Here is a 22695-nt window from a genome sequence, read left to right on the forward strand (position 1 = left end):
TCAAAACCTGCTCTTTACCTTCTGCTGTTAAGTTGCGTGCCGCGATGCTGACGTGTTTCTCTGTGCGCAGGGCGCCACGGAGATGGGTCCTACTGGCCGGTGGATACCAACCTCATCGACAGAAGCAGCCTGAACGGTAAATACCGACTGCAGCCCATTCGGTTTCATCGTTAAGCTCCGCTTCAGTGGTACCATCCTATGTCTCTTCTCGTTCCTTCTCTCTCATTTCGCGCTCTGGAGGCACCCGCAGTCCGCCCACCCAAGCCAGCTGTGCTGCATTTTGTGCGTGCTTCCAGCAAAAAGAGCTGTAAAATGCATTTCACATTGTTGCACTTCAATTTACCATTTTTACTAATTAATCCTGCCCTAAAATAGGAAGAAATGAGAGGAAACCCTGTGGATTAAAAAAAATTAACAGAACCTAATCACTATTAGCTGAGGTGTAGAAGTGCCATCAGCAGCTTCTTATTCCTGACCCCACATCCGTTACCTAATGAAGCATTGTCACTTCATGTCATTGAATGAAAAAACAGACAAGATTCCCTAAAATATGGTATCACGTGAGGTTTGCAAGTACCAAATAATTACAAGGCACCTAGCTGATTAAGTCAGACTGATTATTTTCCTCAGACAAAACAAGGAGTGAATGCAAAATTTAGTTCTCTTTTGCTGTCGTATTTTTCTGCAGCTGATAAGCACTGATCTGTATTTTAGGCTTAATTCCTGCTCTTAATAGTAGTTCATAAATAAAGAAAATCAGTTGCATCTAATTAACATTTCTTTTTTTTGTAATAAACTTATTTATTAGTTGAAAGAGCACAAGGTTTGGCTCATTTGGATCGCAGCTTTTGCAGGGTTAGCAGGAGAGCCTCCCAGCCCGAGCCAGGGCACTGCTGGTAGCCAGCACCGCTGTGCTGCAAGGGGAGAAATTTGGGAGCACTTGAGAGCATGTGCGCTGGGTCTTTCTCTAACGACAGCAGGTCTCGTTCACATGATCACGGGGCATTGCACAGAGCTGGATGTTAAATTCCCTTTGGAAATTTTATTTCCTTCTTAAAATGGGTCACCCTGCTTGAGAACAACTGCAGTACTGCAGGTGGTAAAAATCAGGCATCTCTTGATTGAGTAATTACCATGGATTGTGAAACAATTTCAAGCAATAGACTCTTTCCTCTGCCTTCAATTACACCTGCATTGGTGGGTTTTTGTTTTTTTGCAGGGAGCAGGGGTGTCTGCATTTGTTTGAATAAGTAATATTGAGATCTCAACTCTATTCTTAGTAAAACACATGGAGGAGCTGACCATGCCTTGCCAAGCTTACAGTCCAGCTTGGGACCTGTAAAATAGCACACAGAGAGAAACCTCAGGATACTTCCTACCCTGAGGCCTTGGGGATTTCGCCTGTGGCATTAGACCATTTTGTTTGTTACAGTCAGTGGTTGAGAGAGCTTTTTTAGCTATGGATTTGCAATTTTTGCTGTTATAGGTAAGTGACTTTTGAGAAATAAAGGGAACCTCCAGTGTCTGGAGTAAAGGGTGGAGAGAGGAGGCTTTTTGTTTTTCTAGACGGTCACTGTATTTTATGTGAGCTATTCCTTCAATGCCATTTACTCAGCATGGAAATGAAGGAGAAAGCAAAACTAAACATCTTTTGGATTTCTGTACTGGATCATTGTAGGGGCAAACGCATGGCGCTCGCAACTGCTCGCCTTGTTCGATTGCCTGAGGAAGAGCTGTGAGAAAAGGGCAAATTATTCCAATAACTTAATTTGTTAAGTAAAGGAAGGATAATAGGTCAGAAAATCAAGGCAGAAAATTACGGTGAAATTACATCTATCACTGACTAAAACTGTTGTTTGGAAAGCTTTGACCTTTTTTCATTTCTCATTCAGTTGTACTAATGGCAAAATGAAATCACAGCCACATATTGTTTCATTTATACTGGGGAGGTTGTGGGGGTGATGCCGTATGAAAACTCTTGAGAAAGCCTTCTTTGGAAACGCTTGACATACTGTAGCACAGCTCTTCCATCCACATCCCTCTCTGCTGAATTCTCCTGAACATTTAGTTTCATTCTTCAAGCTTAAGTGGAAATATATTTTGTTTTTTCCATAATTTTCCAATCTTACAGGATACCTTAGCAGGCAGAGCAACTCATGGGTCCGTGCTGGTGTCTGTAACTTGTGGCCGTAACCCTTCAACCTCTGCTGACACAAAAATCCCTGTGACCTCAGTGGCAGCTTTCTTGGCTGCAAATGGCTGCAAAATTGAGCTTCATATACACAGATAATCTATCAACAAGAGTAATTGTATACGTGAATATATGCATTATCTAAAAAGCTTATAACAATATAAATTGTGCTATTCACAATATAATGGGCGGGGAGGGGGAGTGTGGAAAGCAAGGGATCAGTACTTGAAGTCAATTTGATTAGGACTTGACACCAGAAATGGTGTTATTTTCAGTCCCAATCTTCCACTTACATTAAAACCAGAAGAAACCGAGGCAGCTCATCAGTGCAGAAGATTGAGCCCTTTACCTGCTAAAGTGGTCTGTGGAGATCTGGTCAGCATATCAATAAATGAAATATAATGTAAGAGGAGCCTGACTGTGAGGTGGATGCAATTCTGAGAAATGAATGAGCTGTTCAGGTTAGCTAACATACAAGATACGTATTTTCCTGTAAATACCAAGAGAGACTATACAGGCCATAAAGAAGAAATCCATTTTCCCCATTTTTCCATTTTCAGCTGATAATAGCAAAAACGAGCCGAGAGTTACTGACTCCCAGCACCTGGTTATTAATACCCAGAAAGGGCGAAGTCATTACGGCTTAAATATTTTCCTGTTTGCTATACCGCTGAAACGCAGTGAGACATAAATTCCAGCTCTTTGTGACATTGTCCTGAGCCCACTGTCTGCTTTTTGAGAGGAATCTGTGCAACCAGACTTCAAATTTTGTCTCTTTTTAAGGGTGACTTCTAAAGAAGGAGAGGAGTAAATGGCAGTTGTGTCCTGTTAAGCAGTTTGTCTATCTGGGCATCAGATAAGCAGGAGGTTTCTCAAAAATGATGACCTTGCAGTGTTCCTGTCACAGAGGAATTCGTGTGGCATAAAATATTTCTATCCTTTTCCATCTTCTGCCTGTTAGCTAAAGGAAAGTAATGTATTCACGATATCTGATGGACAAAACCCACAGGGCTTTCCCTCTTTAGCATATGTCAGACCAGAGCTTAAAACCCACTGCTAATGATCTCGTCGTTGTGTATGTTCTTCCAGAACCTCCCATAGGGCAGATGCACCCTCCCCACGGCAGCGTCACACCTCAGAAGAACAGCAACCTGCTTGTCATCATCGTCGTCACCGTCGGGGTCATCACGGTGGTGGTCGTGGTGGTCGTCGCTGTCATCTGCACCAGGCGTTCCTCGGCGCAGCAGAGGAAGTACGTTTGCTAATTGCGGGACGGAAGGACGGTGTCGTGTTGGTGGCCTTGCTGACGCTTGGTTTCGAAGTAGATATGGGCAATAATGTTCCTGCTGGGGAGATGTGGAGTCTAGGGACTGAACTGCATTTCTCAGCCTGGCTCTTTTGCGGTTTTTGGAGGCATGGCCTTGGGGAAGCTAGACGTAGCTGGTGGGTGGAGAATGTCCTGTGTCTCCTGGGGTGCAGCGTAACCCATGGCACATAAGTACCTCTGACATGGCTACCCTTGAAAAATAAGTCTGCCAGGTACAGATCTCTCTGATCTTTATGTAATTCAGTGTAATTCAGACATAGGAAAGAATCAATCCCATTGATTTAAAAGAAAAAAATGTATTTATCCATGCCTGGTGATGCTGTCTGACTTTCTGGCTCCCCAGCACTGTATCTGCACAGCTGAGAAACATGGCCTTCTTGCTTGCTTGCTGACCTTTTGTGAGGATGTTATCTTTTCTAGAGAGTCTGTCCCCAAAAGTCTTCCAATAAAAGGAGCCCACATCTGTTTCTCCAGATAATTCTCATGTACTTGGAAAAAAAATCTATAAAACATTACTAGGAAAAAATTCTTAGGATGTTATAAAAGGGCAGCAACATAAAGCACTAAGCTTTTTGCAGTTTTTGTGAGAAATCAGAGGTGACATCACGGCCTGGTGAAAGATGAAGTGACTCCACTGGAGTCAATGGATTTGCAACAGAGCTGGGTTTGATGCATTTAATTTATTGAAAATTATTCAGTAAAGGGATTCATTATTATACTATTGTGAAAGATTGGACATGTGAAAGTAAAATTTAATCATAGTTTGCCCACAAGGATGATAAATGTTTGGACTAAGAGCAAGTCAAAATCTATCACACTGATTTGCATTGATGCTTAAAAAAATGGTGGAACAGTGAAAGAATGAATGGTCAGGGGACTAAGCAGTTCCCATGTGTGCTGACATCAGCTTTGAGCTGGTCAAGTGCAGACAGGTGACATCTTGTAGTATTTTACCAGGAGAAATGCTTTCTCTAAAGATCAGCATCTGAAGGTAGATTTTTTTAAATAAGAAGAAGCTCTCCTTTTGGCACAAAAATAAAGGCCCTTGCTTTTAGCAGAGCTCAGGTAGTTGAATGCCAAACTGATTTGAAAATCTGCTTCAATTGTGAGTCTTCACAGCTGAAAATCAGGCCATCATGTGACGGCAACAGAAATCCTTCTGTTGCGTACAGTGTTTGCTGAATCAGAACTGAAGCTCTCTTGAGTTTCTAACAGGGAAAGAGGATTCATGGGGGAGAGAAACAGATAGAGTCAGTCATCTGCCCAGCATTAGATATCTAAAAATTAAATACCTATATTCGACTTTGACCTCATTATAGCCCATGGGGAGGATCGGGGATGTTCAGAGAATGATTCAGCTTCTCCTAAGATAGGCATTAGAAGACTTGCCATCTGAAGAGGCTTATTTCTCACCATTGATTAAAAAATGTGAGTCTGGTCAATTTGGATTTGTTGTTTAACTTTTAACTCTACATTTTGTGCAGGCAAATCCCACCCAAGTTACCCCAAGCCAACCCTTTCTTTATTGAAAATGGGGAAAAATAACGCAATAAAAATTAAATGATGGACCTTAAATGTAGTACAACAAGACCTGAACTTCTTCAGAACACAGGTTGTTGGTTTGAATTATTTTGTTTCTGACCTGGCTGAAGAGATTCATGCTGTGAAGCAAATCATATAGATGCAGGCTTTATTGGCAGTCTGGTCTGGTTCTTATCTTAAAATCACCAATGGACTTCTGACAAAAGAACTGCAGTAAGGGTGAAGGCTGTGTCTCGTTGGGCAACGGATGTGTCTTTCCTCAGAGTGAAAACTTAGGTGATGGAATGGTCTCCTGTAAACCTCCAGTGGAGCAAAGTCATATTTCTTCAGTTAGTTAAAACTTGGCTGAACAAAGCACAATAAAGTCTGTTGTGCAGAGCAACCTGGTACTGACCTAGGTGGCTCGGTATATATTTTCTGTCTTTGCCATCTAGGAAAGAATGAAATATCAGCCATACAAACTGTGTGACAATTTTGACGTCAGTAAAGAATAGAGGAGAAAAAAAGAGATTGAAATTTCAGGCTTAATAACTTACTTGGTTGTGCATACGGGAGAACGTATGACTCCTGTAGCCACCGAAATTCAATCCCTCACAGTAATTGCACCTTCTGCTGTGCCGGGGGCTCGCGGTCCTGCACAGGGGACGCGTCCGCTGGGCGCAGGGCCTGGGGTGAGGGCTGGGGGCCGTGCTTCAGCTCAGAGCTGAAAATTAGACAAAACAAATGCCAGTCTAATCATAAAGGACTGTATCACTTTGTGCAGCACACACCTGAACTATGGGACCTGCTTCCTGCAGGAATTTTTTAAGGCTTCGTGGTAAGCGATATCATATAATAGCACACATATATTGTATAGGAAGAAGTGGTTCATGGCATTTGCAGCATGCCAGAACAATTATCCTATGGACTAAGAGCATGAGGTATGGCTACTGTAAGAGGAGAGATGGGGGTGGACATCTAGTCTGATCCTGGTAAGTAGATAGTGGATATTTAAGCCATTAAATACATGCTGCAGTCCTGAGCAAGTGCTGCCTTCTGGAGGACTTCCCCCCAAAATTGGTCTGAACCGGACACTGAAGGCTGTTCTCCTGCAGGGACCCAAGCAGCCCCTCCAAAGGTCTGCTGCTGGTGCGGTGTCAGCCACGGTTTCGCGTATCGCTCGCCTCGCACGTGCCACCTGGATGGCCACCAGCGTCCCGCGGGGCCGGGCTGAGCACCGCCGGCACCGCATGGCTGCCCGTGCCTTGCACAAGCGAGAGCCTCTTCTGCAGATCTTCCCGGCGAACAGTTTATTTCTGGGATCTTCAGATAGGGAGATCTTAAACTGTTGTTTAAAAACATAAACCCGGCAGAGCTGTTACAACTCTACCTGTTTCCCCTGGGGAGCTGTAACTATAAAGTGCAGGCAATGAAGAATAATGTCACCCCAGCTGATTTTAGCATTGTATCCCGTATAGCGTGCGTGTTGTTGCTATTCTCAGCTATATCGGTGTGCTGCCTAATAGATCTGGCCAGGGACCAGGCCCTCTTCTGCTCATAGCTATAGAAATAGACAATGAAAGGAGTTTCCTCTGCAAAGAGTTTATTTATTTACAAGGTATAATATACAGCTTCAGTTCTGCTATCATTATATGAGATTGCGAGACCATAATATATATTTAAAGGATAGAGCCAAACTCTATTTTTACATGTATGCTGAGGAAAAAAAAAAATACATCATTCTGGTATGCAAGCTTGATGCATTTCATGTTGTAAAATAATTGAACAGCAACAGAAACACTGCCATCTGGGATCAATTTTTCAATTATAAGCTCCTCATCTTCCCACTCCCTCTTCTGGTGGTAAACCGGGTATTGGGCTGACTTTGAAACCCAGTTTAACTCCCGAGTCACTACAGGAACTTCCGAAGCATCCGTTCCCACTGCTGGAACTGATGTTTGGATCAGACCACTGATGCTTTTATGACTGTCATCTATATATCTTTTGTGCTCATCCAGTGTAGCAGCGTTACTGCCTCTCACTGAAACTGGGGTAGAGGCAAGTTCAGAAGCAGAACTTCAGGTTCTGCATTGCGCAAACGAAACATGCTATGGGATGATTTATTTTCGTTTGTTATTGATGACCTTTTCGGATGCACTCCTGGCTCTGATTCAATTTGCTACTCATGGGCTGTGAGAACATCAATAATTTGTGAGAAAAAACAATGTAAACCAGGCTAGATCATTGCATATATTTTTAAATGATAGCATTGCTGTAGCAATTTTGTAGTTATGGTTGGAATGACACATTCATTACAACCCCCTATTTACAGTTGTGTATAAAATTACTTTGGGGCTGAAATTCCCTTTGCCTAGCTCAAGCCTGGAGAAATGAATTATTTTCAATTGAACCTGACAAAAAAGCTGTTGTATCCCAAAGTGAAGAAAGTAATTCCTTGTTTAGAACAAAAATTGTGGGGGTTTTTTTGGATGAGATAGAAAAAAGCAACTTTACTTTTAAACTTCAAGCAGGACATATATTAAGGTTTTTGCTTATTGTTATTCTCCTAATTGTTATCCAGGAGACTGTGCTAGGGTCTAGTACGAGAAGGTATTAAAGAACCGTCCCTGTGCCATATGGGTAAAGTGCAATGTCTTTGCCTTGTTCTTAGAAATACCATCATTTTAAACAATCACGTTTTGGCAATCAGGAAATAACAAACTAAACATAAGAAGTAATTATGACCAGAGGTGAACAGTGTTATTTCTTGGGAGCTGAGTAAGGATGGGCTGACGGAAGTCTTACCTTCCCTGCTAACTTTCTAAATCCCATTTTAAAATAAAACTTTGAACCTTGAAGAGCATTCAGGATCTTGAACCAGTCAAAGGAAATAAAACAATTTCTACTTTTAAGGCCAGCTGCTTGAGGACTGGGGTATTTCTGCTGATGACAGAAGATGTGTTTGCTTGACTTCTGGGTATGGGACAGGACTGTGCCCTGAGCGTCTTTGAAATCATGCGATGTGTTTGTTCCTTGTCTTGCGTGCAAAATGTTTGGTGAAGCACACAGTCATTCTGCATATCATTTGATTTCTAGATCAGGCTGAGAAAATTTAGCAAAGAGCAGAAATAGTTTCAAACTCTTGGACTTTCTTAAAGTCTAAAACTTTCTCAAAGTCCTTTCCAGTAGAATAACCTCCTTTCACAGTACTGCCTGTACGGCATGTTTTGGACAAGGGGGTTACCAACGTGTACGTACCCGAATGGTACAAATGTGATGCAAAGCCTGTGGAAGTCAATGAGAGATTTTTGCATTGATTTCAGTGGGTACAGGGAAAAAGCCTTCACTTCAGGGGGTGCACAACTGCATTTTGAGATGTACAAGGGATGGGAGTGAGGAGCAGTTGTGAGCACCTGCTGCTCTTGGCAATCAGGGCTTTTTTTTTTTTCCTAATTGGGCACATGAATTCGAAAATAGTGGCCTGCAGGTTTTTGTATCTCAGATTTTTCTACTTTTACATGCAGGAGAGTAATACGTCTTTGCTTTCACAAAGTACTTTGAGCTGCACAAAGGAAAAGCACTATGTAAGAGTTTGTTCTCATTATTGAGCAAAAACCTTAATAATAAGCCAGAGAAGCTGTTCTTGAGGAGTTAATTAAACTGATAGACTTCCAGTAAGATTTTAGATAGCTTTTAGATAAGATTCCAGGTATTCCGTAGGTAGGGACAAAGCTCCAACATGGTCATCCATCATGCTGACCGTCTCTCAGGACCTGGGGGGCCTGGGCACTGCCTTTTCGTCTGGTCATTTCTCTTGGACGTGTCCATCCTGAGCGGTCCTGCGAGACGCCGATGCTCGTGCAGGCGTGGCCTTCGGAGGGCAGCGGCTGTTGGCTGTGACGGGGTGTGCTCCCCGGAGAAGGTGGCCTGCTGAGAGCAGGGCATATTGCAATGCATATGCATGAGGAGAACAAAGTTAATGTTGCTCTGGGATATGCCGCTGTGGATTTGTTAGCTTTTCTGCAGTAAAAATCATGTTTTAATGTATATTTAAAGAAATATAACATATGCTTCGCTCATTTGTGGAAAGCATAAGATGTGCATAACTTGGCAGAAATGGGCTCAGCAGTTTGCAATTGCTGTTTCTCAATGCAGATACTTCACAAATTACATTCTTCCCGAGAGGAAACTCCTCACTTCCCTTCTGTTTCAGGAAGAATGTTTTGCTCCAATTTGTACATCAGCTGGTGCAAAAATGACGTACCCTGCAGAGCCCTGGGCCCGTCCCCTGGAGCAAATACCAGTTTTTCCTCTCCCTCACCCTCTTTCATTCGTCTGCTGAACATATGCTGTCGGGGAGGCACCTTATGCCTGACTGCAGGGACTTGGCAAGTGGCTTCATCTGGAGCAAGCACCAGAGCCACTCCATGGTTCACCGAGCAGCTGCTGCTGGAGCTGCGAGACACCTGGCAGCCGCCTCGCGCGGGGGATTTACGTGGCCCCTACACAATACGTTGTTCTACAGGCCCTTAAGAGCATCAGGTCACGGTGAAGATAACTGGTGCCATCCTCTGAGGGATGCAATCAAAGGGATTCTCTACAGAGACACCAAGGAGTGGACATCACTCAATGTCTACTCTTCTGGTTTCACCAAGGGGGGAAATACTCTGACGTGTCTTGATTTTTATCTGCTGCAGGAAACGTGCCACCCACAGCGCTGGTAAAAGGAAGGGCAGCCAGAAGGACCTGAGGCCTCCAGATCTTTGGATCCACCACGAAGAGATGGAGATGAAGAACATCGAAAAGCCAGCGGGCTCCGACCCCGCGGGAAGAGAGTCCCCCATGCAGGGCTGCCAGGACATCGCGCCCGTCACTCACAGCCAGTCCGAGGCGCAGCTGGGCAGCAAGAGCACCCCGCAGCCGGGTAATGCCCCGCGCACTGCGGGATTCGGGGTGGAATTGCCAGAATTGACGCCGGGAGCGATGGTCCCTCTCCAGCCCTCCTGAGCAGAAACTGTGCCCGCTCTGCACGGACACCTTCCAGGATGACCCAAGCAGAGCACTCCATAGAATGAAAACCCATTAATGCAAGGAAAAACATCACCAGATCCATAAGATTTTAAACGATACCTGAAGTTTTTAACTTAGCATTGTTAAATATTCACTCTTGCTTTAGTAGCTAGGAATGCTTGTATAACAAAATCAAATATTAAGAAACCTGATAGACATTGTGGAAAAAAAATCACTACATAATGTTTGCATCAGTTTCTGGCTAGGGGAAAACCCCTCATTTTTTATTTCCACACTGCTCTAACTTTGTAAGTTCAGAAATCCCACTAAAAGTCAAATGTTACTGAGCTTGCATCCCATGTTAGGAAAAACATAGAGGCAAGAGGGGGCAGGGAGAAGAAAGTAGGGAAAAAAAGAAATGGAAAATGGAGCAGAGGAAGAACATGAATTTCAGCGACATAACTGAGATCAGAATTTGGTCCAGGAAGACCATGAAAAGTTACAGATACGAGAACAGTAATTCTGTAACAAAAAAGTAATGTCAGTGAAGTGGTGGTAGGCTGTATAGATCTTTTTCTTCTTCTTTTTTTTTAACCTTAATGCACACAGCACATCACCGGTTTCACTTGAGCTAAAGATATTTTTCCCACCACAATAACAGAGCGTCTTGGCAGAGGCAGGTGGTGCGTTCAGACAGGGACAGAGGGCAAGGAACACAGTACACAGGTAGAAAATATAAACGTATTTGTCCTGAGTTCAGCCCAATGGCTCAGGTGGTTATATCTCTTTTCCATAGCTCCCATCATTGCAAGGAAAGAAAGGTTATAAAAAGAGCCGCTTTCATATTTCTGAATGGATCTGATTTTGTTTTTCTGACAATATATTTGGGGCTGATGACTTGCTATTTATGAAGACGACTGTGCCAATGATTTGTATTGTTTTTAGTGTAAAGGTTCTCATTGTAGCAGACACTGAAAACATAAACAAAAGATTCCCGCTGCTGAAACAGATACTTCTGATGGTCAGGAGACCTGATCCAGGACCCAGCAGGATTGATGGCAGAGCTCCATTGATTTCAATGGGCTTTCAATCGAGTGCATGGTAGGAAGTCATCACAATATAGGAGCAACTTAATGGCAGAGGCTGGGCTAGAGAGTTTATGTGTAAACACTTTGGACTATAAACAGATGCTTTTATATTGCTTGCCATTGAGTAATACTGTCCTTGGCTTTTTAGTAGCAATTAGACTTTAGAGTGGCCATTGATAGAAGACTTGGTATTTCAGTCCTGAAATTCAGAGCAGCATAATTTGAAGAAAAATAATCTTTCTATGCACATTTTTTAAGGAATATGTGGTTGCTGGGGAGCATCAGAGATGAATAGACTGAGTGAATATTGAGTTTATAGCATGACAGTAATGAACTGATTTCATCAATGGTTCATTAAAATAGCAAACGTAACATTAATGTAATGTTTGTGCGAGACAAGGTATGAAGCAAGAAATACAGCTTCTATTTCATTGCAGATTACTGCCCTGAACATCCAGTTCCAAGCAAATTTGCTTTCTGACAAATACCTTCTCTAGAGTCTTTGGATCCCTCAAATATCCTATGTTAATGTGGCTAAATTAGAGCATCCATATTTCAATACCTAAATGGATTTGTCTAATTCACAGAGCTGCTGAGCCCATTTTGGATGGGATTGGACACAGGCATAGCTGCCTGTGTTGAGACCGCAGCAGTAGGCGATGCAGCTCAGCTCTCTAATCTGGGTACACATGCTAGATGTGAGCCAGGCCCAAACTGAGGCGAGATCCAGGCGCATCTTGAACATGCCACGGTTGCTGTGGTAGGAAAACCAAGATGCCCAGGCTGGAAGAGCTGCTGTGCGCTCCGAGAAGGTCTGTGGCCCGGGCAGTCAGGACATTGGGACTTCATGGCATGCCACAGGGCAAGTCCGTTTCACAGTTCCCACATACCAATTCTCAGCCGCCATAATTTGCAGGTACTGAAATTTATGCACCCTACTTTGCCATTTATGGTCTTGATACTTGGACTTTAGAATACATCTTTAACAAGGAGGTTACAAGAAAGATGAGTCATTTTTACAAATTGAATGGGTTGTTTGGGGTTATTTTAGGCACAAAGGAAAATTAAATCATGAAAAAGAAGAAATTTGTATCTTAATTCTCTTACAGAAAAAATGAGAACAATCACTTTATGTGGAAAAGGCAGCCAAAATAGTGTGTGCAGCTCTTTGTAGGTGATGATGTTTAACGATCAGTTTAAATAATGAAAGTCTAAAAAAACATCCATTGATCTTACTGCTAGTTATAAGGTGAGAGAGACATTCATATATAGCATTTTCAAGTAAGCTGTTATGTTTTTTTTCCTAGGTCCTGAGACAGAAGATGTTGGAAGTAGCATGTCCACGTTGGAGCGCTCACTTGCTGCCCGCAGGGCCACCCGTGCCAAGCTCATGATTCCCATGGATTCGCAGCCAAACAACCCTCGTGAGTACCAAGACTGTCTCTTGGACCACTTCCACACTCTGCAGGCAGTGGCTCAGCCACCTGAGGGTTTCCTGCTGCCTTACAAATATGATCTAGTAATGCCTCCCAGAGTTAAACAGCATTAGCCAAGTTTTCTTCTTCTTCAGAAAAAAAATGGTATGGAAGCTTTCCAAGGCTTCACAGTAAATCAGTGGAAGAACTGTGGAGAGAATTCAGAAATAATGCTTTTACTAGATTCAACACAGGCCAAGTGTAGGAGTGAAGAGTTATGTATTTGCCAGGTAGATGGTGATGGATAAATCTCTCTATTTCCCCACTATAAAACTATAAAATCTAGCATAATAGTTCAAGCCATCAGAGCAGAATGTTTTGGGATACAGATATAAAGTGTGATATTACTATTTTCAGTATTTATAATCAACTGGACATTATTGTGAATAACTTCTCCAGTTTCTGCTATATGTTCTTTTGTGCATAATAGTTGGCTTGCCACTGTATACTTCTTTATAAAGAGCTGCTCTCCTTATAAAGCCAAGTAAATGAAGAGAAAAAGATATTTTCAATGGTGTTAACTATTAGCCACCACGAAGTGTTTATCGCTGAATGAATTTCATAGGTGAAGTCAACCTTGTGCAAAGCAACAAGGTACATGAGAAGGACAGGAAGGCTGGAGAGCATTCATAGGGTCTCCCAGCCTGACAAACTTTGTAAAATTTATAAAGTGACTTTGTTCTGCATCTGCACAAAGAAAAGCAATGAGTGGGAGCCCCGAGGCACTGAAGTGTGGGTTAGGCACTGTTCACATTCCTGGTGCGGAGTGATGCTAAGGAGGGACATGAATGTCCTCCTTTTTGTCTTCACTTTTTCTCTGAGCAGCCCTGCGATCAAGCTGTTGGCACTTCTCATGTCAGTTGTTTCTCAGCTGCTGGCAGGAAGTTCTGCCTTTGACCTCAGAAAATACATGCAATTAAAAGTGTTTAGGAGTTGGCACATCTAGGTAAATAGTTTGAGTTAGGAAAACAAGAACATTTTTTCACAGAAATCCATTTCCTTGCAAAATTTCTCTCTAGCTCTGATGGTTATATTTAAGTGCCTATTTGTGGGTTTATGGAAGGGCACAGCACAAATGATATATTATAAAAAAATACATGGAATTGAATGAAGGAGAGGAGGAGGAATAATCTACCATGCTTTTATTCACTAAATTACTGAGTAGGAACTAGTAACTGTTCCTTTAATCTGTGTTCATTATGGGTGCAGTTTGGGTCATGCTGCTAACTCCTAAGTAACTAGCCCTTATGAGGGTAAATGACAGGACTCCGGGGAGAGGTTAACTTCTGATTCTTCAAGCCAGTATTGCCTCATTTCAGCTGCTGTCCACTTTCTGGGCTGGGAGAAAGGCTGCTGGGCTGGGGGAGGAAAGCTGTTTGTCATACCAGGCGTTCCCGAGGAAATACTCCCGTCTTGTAACCACACTAATCTCACAATTAGGCAATCTGCCCTTTTCGAATGGGATTCCTCCTGATTTGGCGTGGTCTCAAGGAGGGCAGCAGTCCAAGAAAATGGATACACTTGGAGTGTTATAAGCAAAATCAGATCCAAATTAATTGTAATTACAGTGGTTCAATAGCACAGTTAGTTACGTGAAAGTCAGGTCAGCGTTGTTCTACATCATACAGATAAAAGTACTCCTAAAGATTTCTAGGTTTTTCAGTCAAATGATGCTTCTTGAGGAGTGGTGTCCTCTTTTCTATTTATTTCTGTTTTCTACAGTATAAATCTCATCTCTAGAGATACAATATTATGATTGTTTGGAAATAATTAAACTCGGATTTATAAAAGTCTTAGTTGTACATTTCAGGCTGAATTATGCTTAAAATGTTTCTTTCCCCAGAAAATAAAATCGAGGCTTTGTCATGTTATATGCTTTAATTAATCTCTCTCAGTTTGCCGAATACTGAAAGAAATTGTCAGCAACAAGCTATTAAATAGCTTGAAGAAGCACCATCATAATTCTGAAGTAAAAAACACATGGTTTTAAATGTTCAATACGAAATCTAGAAGTTTGTGAACATCTCAGTAATCACTATTTGCATTCTTTGAGGAAGAAAATATATCCCGTAGTGGGACTTTGCTTAGTAAAGTGGAAGGAGCATAAAACAGGCTTTAGTGATATTTTCGATGCTTCCAATTCCACTGAAAGACAAGCATGATTGTAATTTTGGAGTCTACTTCAAATTCTGCCACTAAGCCTGATGAAGACAATTAAAGGACATTTCAAAGGAACTTGAGACAGCTTCAAGACTGCAGAATCAATGCCTTTCTCTCCTGCCCCGGGAGAATGCGAGGAAGGGAGCCCACGCAAGGATGAAACTGTAAAATAGCTGGGGAATCTTTTAATTTCATAGCCAACGTAGAGGTCAAGTCTCATGGTCATGTCATGCTGCAGCAAGCAGGGGAGGAGGTACCAAGGCTGCTGGATGGACAGGAGAAGACCTCAAGGTTGAGGAATGCCTTAGGCTTCTCACCAACACCGGTCCTTTCCTCCCATGCTGTTTAATGAAGCCCTGCCCAACACTGCGTCGTTTAGAGGGTCACCTGCCTTCTCTGGCATTTTAAAATGAAGACGTATATCTCTAATCCCAAATCCATGTTTGCGCAGAGGCTGGCTAAAAAGGGGTGACACCAAATGAATGATAAATTATGGGACAAGCAAATAACGGGAAATGGAAAAATCCATTTTCAGTGTTGTTGGTGGAATGTGGGATACTACAACTTCCTCAGCCACAGCAGGGCATGTCCTTTGGAATATTTTGATTCAGTCAAAACTTCGTAATAAACTAGTTAATGAGAAAAGTACTTGAGAAAGTCTTTACAGGGTATCACATTCAGACATTTTACCTATAATTTTCCTGTTTTTCCACTGGTAATGAGAGAGAGAGAGAGAGTTCTACGTTTCTGGAAGCTTTTTTCTGTTTCCCCCTCCCTCAAATTGCAGAAAATCACAATTCTTTTTTTAGGATAAGTATAATCATGTTGACTCCATTGCTTTGGCAGCCTCTGGGGTGCTTGAATACAATTTAAAATTTTCTACCTTGTCATTTCTGTAAGCTGTTCTTGGGTGCTGCATTTTTAGAGGATGTAGTACATTTTAGATGTAGAACAGTGTTTAGGGAGCTTCATGATTTGGTCAGGGAATTTCTGGTTTTAGTGTCTTAGTATATCAATAGTAAGTATAAATTCAATTGCTGACAGACTATGACAGAACAGATTTGCTGTCAGATTTGCTCAGAATTGCAAAGATTTATTGAAAATGTTTCATGTTAACTTTTCCCCAGCTTCTCTGCAATAGACTACTGCAGTGAATAATAATCCTGACTTATTTTAAAAAAGAAAGTGCTAGGTGTCTATACCGTAAAAAGAAATGAAGGAATGGACTTCAAAAAACAAGCTCTTTAAGAGGATTCAATAAAGAATGATATTTTTTACTCTAGTAATAATGTTATAAATATTGTCAATAAAAATATATTACACAGTCAAAACGAAATGTCTGAATAAGAAGAATTCTCTTCTGAGGACGTGTGAGTTGAACCGAGACAGCTTCTAAGTTCAAATCACTTTGGTTATCATTTCTTGGTGAGGTTTGTACATATTGCACTTGTCCATTACATCTGGAAATACAACATTGTCTCCCTGAGAGCCATGTTCCTAAAAAACCCTCATAAAGCCTTGGCACCACGATAGCTTCTTGAGTGACCTTGGGCAGATTGCCCGGTTTGCCACTCTGTGTAATGGATGTAGTAGGAGCTAGAAGTAATTGTAATGACTATCTTAAAGTTTACAGCATTGTTTGTAATTCATGTGTGAAAGGTGCTATATAAGCCATGAAAGGTGCTATATAAGCCAAAACTTATCATCAATGAGCCAAAAAAAATCTCTTCGTATTGTTTATCTAGGCAAAACTTTACTGAGAGTTTTTCCTAAAAGCTACACAGAAATTCATGGTTGGTATAGTACTGTTATCATCAGTTCTTCATGCCTTGACTACTGAAAATAAAAGAGAATTCACAGGAAAGCCTGAATTTGGCAAGCTCTGATCCTGGTTTCCAAATTAAAGAGTTTCGTTTTAATTCAAGTCAACTTTGAAGTTGAAATCAACTTCAGACTTGCAGCTGTCGGTTTGCTGGCGTAGCTCATTCCTGTTCCTTGCAGGCCTGGGTGGGCATCCGGAGTGGAGAGTGATGCCCAGCCAGTCTCAGCGGATGCCTAAGCGTAGGGGTCTTGTGCCACTGGAGATACCTGAGGGCATCAGTGACATTTGTGTGAGGCTGACAGGCAGGACAGAAGAGTCAAAAGAGCCCCATGCTCTTCCAGAGCAGCAGCTGAAGGCTGCAGGGTGTCCTAAGGCGTCTGAAATGGCACCAAAGGCCTGGGCTTAGGCAACCGAATCAAGCCCTTAAATTCTTGCCTAATAACCCCCCAAAATATGGCTGCCTAACTTGAATGTAAGCAAAGAAGCTATTTAATTTTACAGGTAATTATATTTGCACCTGCAGTTGTCCTGTGTATATGTTAAGATGCCCATTTCTCTGTATAGAGGTGGTTTCTGTGGACTTGGGTAGAGTGAGCAGAGAAATATATTTTACACTGAGTATATGGATACTTGTTTTGGAAACATAGCTATTTCTGGTTCACTATTGACACTATCAGCACTTTTTACAATTTTCCAAAGGCACACATTTAATCTTTTCTCTCCTTCTTCTCTTTCAGCTGTGGTCAGTGCCATTCCAGTGCCAACACTAGAAAGTGCCCAGTACCCCGGGATCCTGCCATCTCCCACCTGCGGATACCCACATCCTCAGTTCACCCTTCGGCCTGTGCCATTCCCAACGCTCTCTGTCGACAGGACCTTTGGAGCGGGAAGAAGTCAGTACAGCGCTTTTCTTTTGGTGTTCTTTTTGTTATGAAAATGCTTGGACATAGGGGAACCTGGTGGGTGCTATCCAGCTTGCTTTCTTCTGTCGTCAGGATGTGTAAGTGGTTGGTTGGGTAACAGCAACTGAGCACAGGCTGCCTCTTCTCCAGTGGTGGCTCCAGTAGCAGCTGCCAATATATACTGAACAGCAGCTTGTCTTAAAAGTTAAGTTACTGCTTGCTGTGTAATTCCCAAGCAGTTTGAAAGAGGAACGTAGGAAGGACCCCATGGTTGAGGGGGCTGGTGCCTCCCAATGGCAGGCCACCTACACCTCAGAAGCATCCACAGCAGGTTGGTAGCACATAACCAAGGTTCACTGAGACCAGGAAGAGTCTGACTGAAGTAGTCAAGCCAACCTGTGTAATATATTCCCCCCTGCTATAACCCCAATCTGTGCATGTCACTCAGGTAAGGAGAGCCTGTGCCCTTGGGAGTGCTTCTTCCTCTTCCCATTCCCCCTCCTCCTCACAGCTGAGCACGTCCTAGAACCGGCATCTAATACTGATCTAATTTGATCCTTTCTTTTCTGCAGGTCTTTGAGTCATTTCACTGTACTTTAATTTCCTTTTAATTTATTCCTTAATTTCCTTAATTTATTTCCTTATTCCTTTATTTATCCACAAAGATATTCCCAGAAAAACAGAGACTCCAAGAGCTCTTCTTCTTCCCAGTGCAGAACCTAGTGTCATCACTCATTAGAAGCATCCATGACAGCACTTAAAACACCTTTCCACACAGTGTCTTTCCAGGCTTAGATGCCCTCACTACTAGAAATATTTTCCTAATATTTAACTTGTTAAAATGTAATTCGGTTGTTCCTTGTTTTGATTATAGTGGGCGTGGAACATTTTATTTTCTTCTTTCTTGCAGCTACTTTTTGTACATTTGAATATTGTTATCTTGTCTCACATCAGTTCTCTCTTCTCTAGAGTGAGTTCTATATTCCTATTTGCTCCTGTGCAATAATAGATTGGCTCCTGTACAATAATAGATTTGGGTTTTGTGCGTTCCCATATCTGTTCTTCAGCTTGCTGTGATCCAGGAAAATGGTATGCACGCAGCACAAGTTCCCCAGCCTCACCTTCATAAGTTACTTCTAAGCATCTTCTGCACCGACAGCCATCTGTTCTTTGTTCCAGCCTAATGAGTGTGCTCTGGCATATTAATTATAGTTGGAGGGCTCATATTTTCTTATAATTCTCCCTCAACTCTACTGCATATCAAGTCTGAATTATTGACAGATTAATGCCAATCTGTTACACACATTTTTTCGCATCACAGAGAGTCTGTGCTGCTGGTCCACAGGGAATTAATTTCAAAATGACTGATTTTTCCTCCTATTTGATTGTTGCTTTCAGTCAGTTCAGACAGGTCCTTGGAGGGCCGATGACTGAAACTCTAGCAGAGGGATCGTAGGTAAAAGGAGGGTTCAGGTGTTGTGTTCATCACCCCAGTGTCCTTTTCCCTCGTGATGACTGAGCTCCTTTTACAACTAGATGGCAATTTCCTCTGGAGGGCCGGACTGGCATAATCAGTTTTTGATTTGCTGCTTAAATTAATATCAAATTCACCACAAATGTGATGCACAAAAACAAAGTACATTCAGGTTTTTTGGTTGGCATACACTAGATGTTGAATAAAAAATTCACTACCCTGCGCCTAATCATGGAGATGGGAATGAAATTGAAGACTGAATTGTTTGGTCTTTTTCTGAAACAATTTTGAAAAAAATACTGTAAGTTTGATGCGTATCTAATACACACTTCACCAGTACTCACTGCAGAAGTATAGGTGGTGAAGAGTCTCGCATCTCACAGGGTGACAAAGAGTAAACACACAGTAGCATAGAAATGACCCCTCTTCATTCCTCTGTAGAGTACGGTTCAAAAGGGCCGAATGTACCCCCTCATCCCCCTCTGGCAGAGGATCTTGAGTGATTTGCCTCACCTTGATGTTTATTTGCTCAGCTGTCGTCATCTTGACCTGCTTGTAAAGGGATCTCGGCTTCTTCAGTCTGCAAATCTTCATCTCTCTTCTCTGCCTCTCAGCTTTTACCCCGTCAAGTACCTTCACACGCAGATGGGCTTTTTAGGTAGATTCTTCAGTGTCAGATTTTTCCCCAGAATGGCAGGTATAGCACCTCTTGGTCACTTGGTCGACATCTGAACCTTCTTGTAAGAGAAATTTTCTCAGAAATGGTTTGGTCAAACCGGCCATGCCAGAGCCCTCCCTGGAAGTGAGTGGTGATACTCTGAGATCGTGGCTATTCCTGATGAAAGTTCCGTATAGAAATGTATGTGTTTTCCTAATTCTTCCAAGTGCTGAATGCTTGAGAGTTGAACAGGAGATTATTAATACACAGAAGTTTTCTGGAAGGAGGTTACATACAAAACAGTTCTAATTATTCAGAAGTGCCGATGGACCTTGAATAAGCTCAAGTAGTGAAGGTTTCAGGTAATTTAGGAAGTCTTCATTAAATAATTCAATAGCAGTGGACATAGCCTTGTTTCAGGTAATTTCTGGGTAATCAAGACTGTGTGGTATTTCAAAAATTATCTAACCCCATTACAAGATGAAATGAGAATCTGTTATAATTGTTGCAGTTACCCTCTGGTTTAGGCTATTGATTTCCAAAGCTCCTAGGTCATACTGGATATGCTGTTCACCCCCAAGTAAAATATGCTCCTCCTTCACTATGCCTTCCCTTTTCAATACCACCACAATCAAGATAAGGCGCAAGTGAGTGGAGATAGTGTTTGTTTTCTAGTGACAGTTGACGCTGTCAGAACCAGCCAACAGCTCACTAGCTTCCTATAATGGCAGAACTCATTAGTTGTCAGTCTGCGGAGGGATGAAGGGATATAAAAATACATTTCTAACATGATGCCTAAAGCTTTTCTCAGCGCCGGTGCTGCTGCTGCTTGGTGCCAGCACTGGCAACGTCAGGCTGTCTGAAAGAACGGTCACTGGCAAATGCTTCCTATCAGCTCCCGAGATTAAGAAGCAGCTGCTTCATGTCGAGATCTCCTCCCGGTGTCTCATGGATGACTTCACTGCAGCAGCGAGTGCTGATAGATCAACAAAATGACGCCAACATTTTGAATTCTCTCACACATATCTCCTTTTTGTGGGGGGGTGGGCTGTTTTCTTAGCGTGATCGTGTGGGGTTTCTTAAGAGCAGCTAGCAGTTAAAGAGGCTATAGAGAGGATGCATGAAGCTTTTTTGTATGCACTTTACCCCTCAGTGAAAAATTCACTTGATGCTTGACCAATTGCAACCGTGTCAGAAAAAAACGTACCGTGCAATAATTCCTCTGAGACAGAGTCTACCTGCAGTACTACATGACTGAACACTCGACTGATCAAGATGTAGCAGTCTTTGAATAAATCATACGCAATGCCATTAGGAAGGGTGTTGCTTTGCAGGCTGCCATATAGCCCATGCTTCAACACCTTTTTCTGTGCTGAAAGCTGTTTCTCGTTGACCCCAAAGAGTCAAGTGCTGCAACGTATCTTTAGGCCAAATTTTCTACTGAAGAGGAAAGTAAAGGAAATGAAAAGGAAAGTCAGGCCCTAGCCAGAACCACCCTTGAATAATAAGCCAACTTGTCAGTTTGAATACTGCTGATAGCACTGCCAGCTGTGAAATACAATTGCTAAATATCAATTTTTCCATCTTTCCATCTTTCCAGACAGAAAAAAATGTCTGAGCCATAATAAAGTGAGTGCTCTCTGCTCAGCGGTCCTGCCCCACTGTTAGCCTTCTCCTCCAGAGTCCTTCCCAGCCCTGCGGCACCCGCTGCTTGCAGTTTTATCAGGACAGGTAGGAGAAAATGGTGATGTGCCACAGGTTACAGTGCATTAGAAAAGAAAGAGCACACCCTTTTTTCTGCTTCACCACAGCAGTGGAGATGCTGAAGGCCTCGTGGTCTTGGGTAGAAGAGGAAGAGAGCTGGAGGAAAAAGAGCTCCCACCTGGGAGATATTCAGGGGGCCACTGCTGCTCATGGAAAGTTCCCAAAACACTAGCAAGAGCTCTAGCGTTGCCCTTAGCGGTGAGCCTCTCCTTCCCCATCCCCATCCAGACACAGGAGCCAGCATGAATGGAATATATTCTGATCACATCCTGATAACATTTTTACTGCAGGCAGTCTACTTCTCCTTAAGCTAACCCCGAAGACCATATTCCACCAGGAATGAGGTCCCTGGTTTGTCAGCATTATATAGATACATAATCTTGGCCACATGATATTTACAATCTGGATACACAGAAAGTTATTAGCAGTTCAGTCATTGTATGTCCCAATGTACTGTCGTATACTTTGAACTGTTACTACCTTTTGTTTTCAGTCTGTATTGATCTTTCATTACCTCAGACTGAGGTGGAGCCAATAGCTACAAATCCAAGTGGGAATATTTTCCAGTGTTATTACTTAATAAAAGATATATGTGTCCATAAATCTGAAGTCATTAAACTGGTTAAATGCATTGTACTAACCAACATGTATGCAAAAGCAAAGGGAAGACCAAAAATTTTTATATCAGATATCTGCTTTTCTGCTGTGTCACCAGAGAGTTCATTGCTGCTTGGTTTGAAAGCAAGCTCATTCTCAGCATTCCTAAGTTAGACATAAAATGAATGCAAATAGAGCTTTATCCAGTGTTTCTCCACTGCGGTGAAAGACTCTTATTGGTTTTACTGGGCTTTAGAACAGATCTTCATGTATAGCATATTATTTTCTTAACTTTGGCAAAATATTTTACTAAGTTCGAGAGCAAAAGATCACAAGAGGGCTGTAGTGCAGTATTATCTGCTTCATCTTAAAGGTCAACCGGAAGTCTAGTTTCCAGTAAAAAAATTAATAATTGGATCACTAATTGGATCAATAATCAGAATTCTCTGACACTTCTGTTGAGGTCTGTGAAGGCAACTGCCTAGCTGTTAAGCAGGAAATTGATATAGGTGGTGTAGGTAGCATTAGCAATGTCCTCATCTTCATCCATCCTTCAAACAAACAATCCATCCTCTCTTCCCACAGGGACCTGAGGGAACTGCAAATTGATGGCTCTCATTATGTTTGCAAGCACACACATCTTATTTAAAAAAAAAGTCTTCTCAAGAGTGAACCACTTTCATTAGACCACTTGCCTTCAATATTT

At 42.2% G+C, this 22695-nt stretch overlaps 1 protein-coding gene across 4 annotated transcripts in view; it reads left to right on the forward strand.

Moving 5' to 3' along the window:
- Positions 1-22695, forward strand: part of LOC112994481 (netrin receptor DCC) — a 547074-nt gene that overhangs the window by 499767 nt on the left and 24612 nt on the right. For all 4 annotated transcript variants that reach the window (XM_026118858.2, XM_026118859.2, XM_064499826.1 and 1 more), the window contains exons 22-26: positions 71-136; positions 3281-3443; positions 9737-9963; positions 12445-12561; positions 17332-17487. In XM_026118858.2, the coding sequence (XP_025974643.2) occupies positions 71-136; positions 3281-3443; positions 9737-9963; positions 12445-12561; positions 17332-17487 (729 nt within the window). The remainder of the gene's footprint in view (positions 1-70; positions 137-3280; positions 3444-9736; positions 9964-12444; positions 12562-17331; positions 17488-22695) is intronic.

This window comes from Dromaius novaehollandiae, chromosome W (assembly GCF_036370855.1).
Source record: "Dromaius novaehollandiae isolate bDroNov1 chromosome W, bDroNov1.hap1, whole genome shotgun sequence".
In the NCBI taxonomy this organism is placed as follows: Eukaryota; Metazoa; Chordata; class Aves; order Casuariiformes; family Dromaiidae; genus Dromaius; species Dromaius novaehollandiae.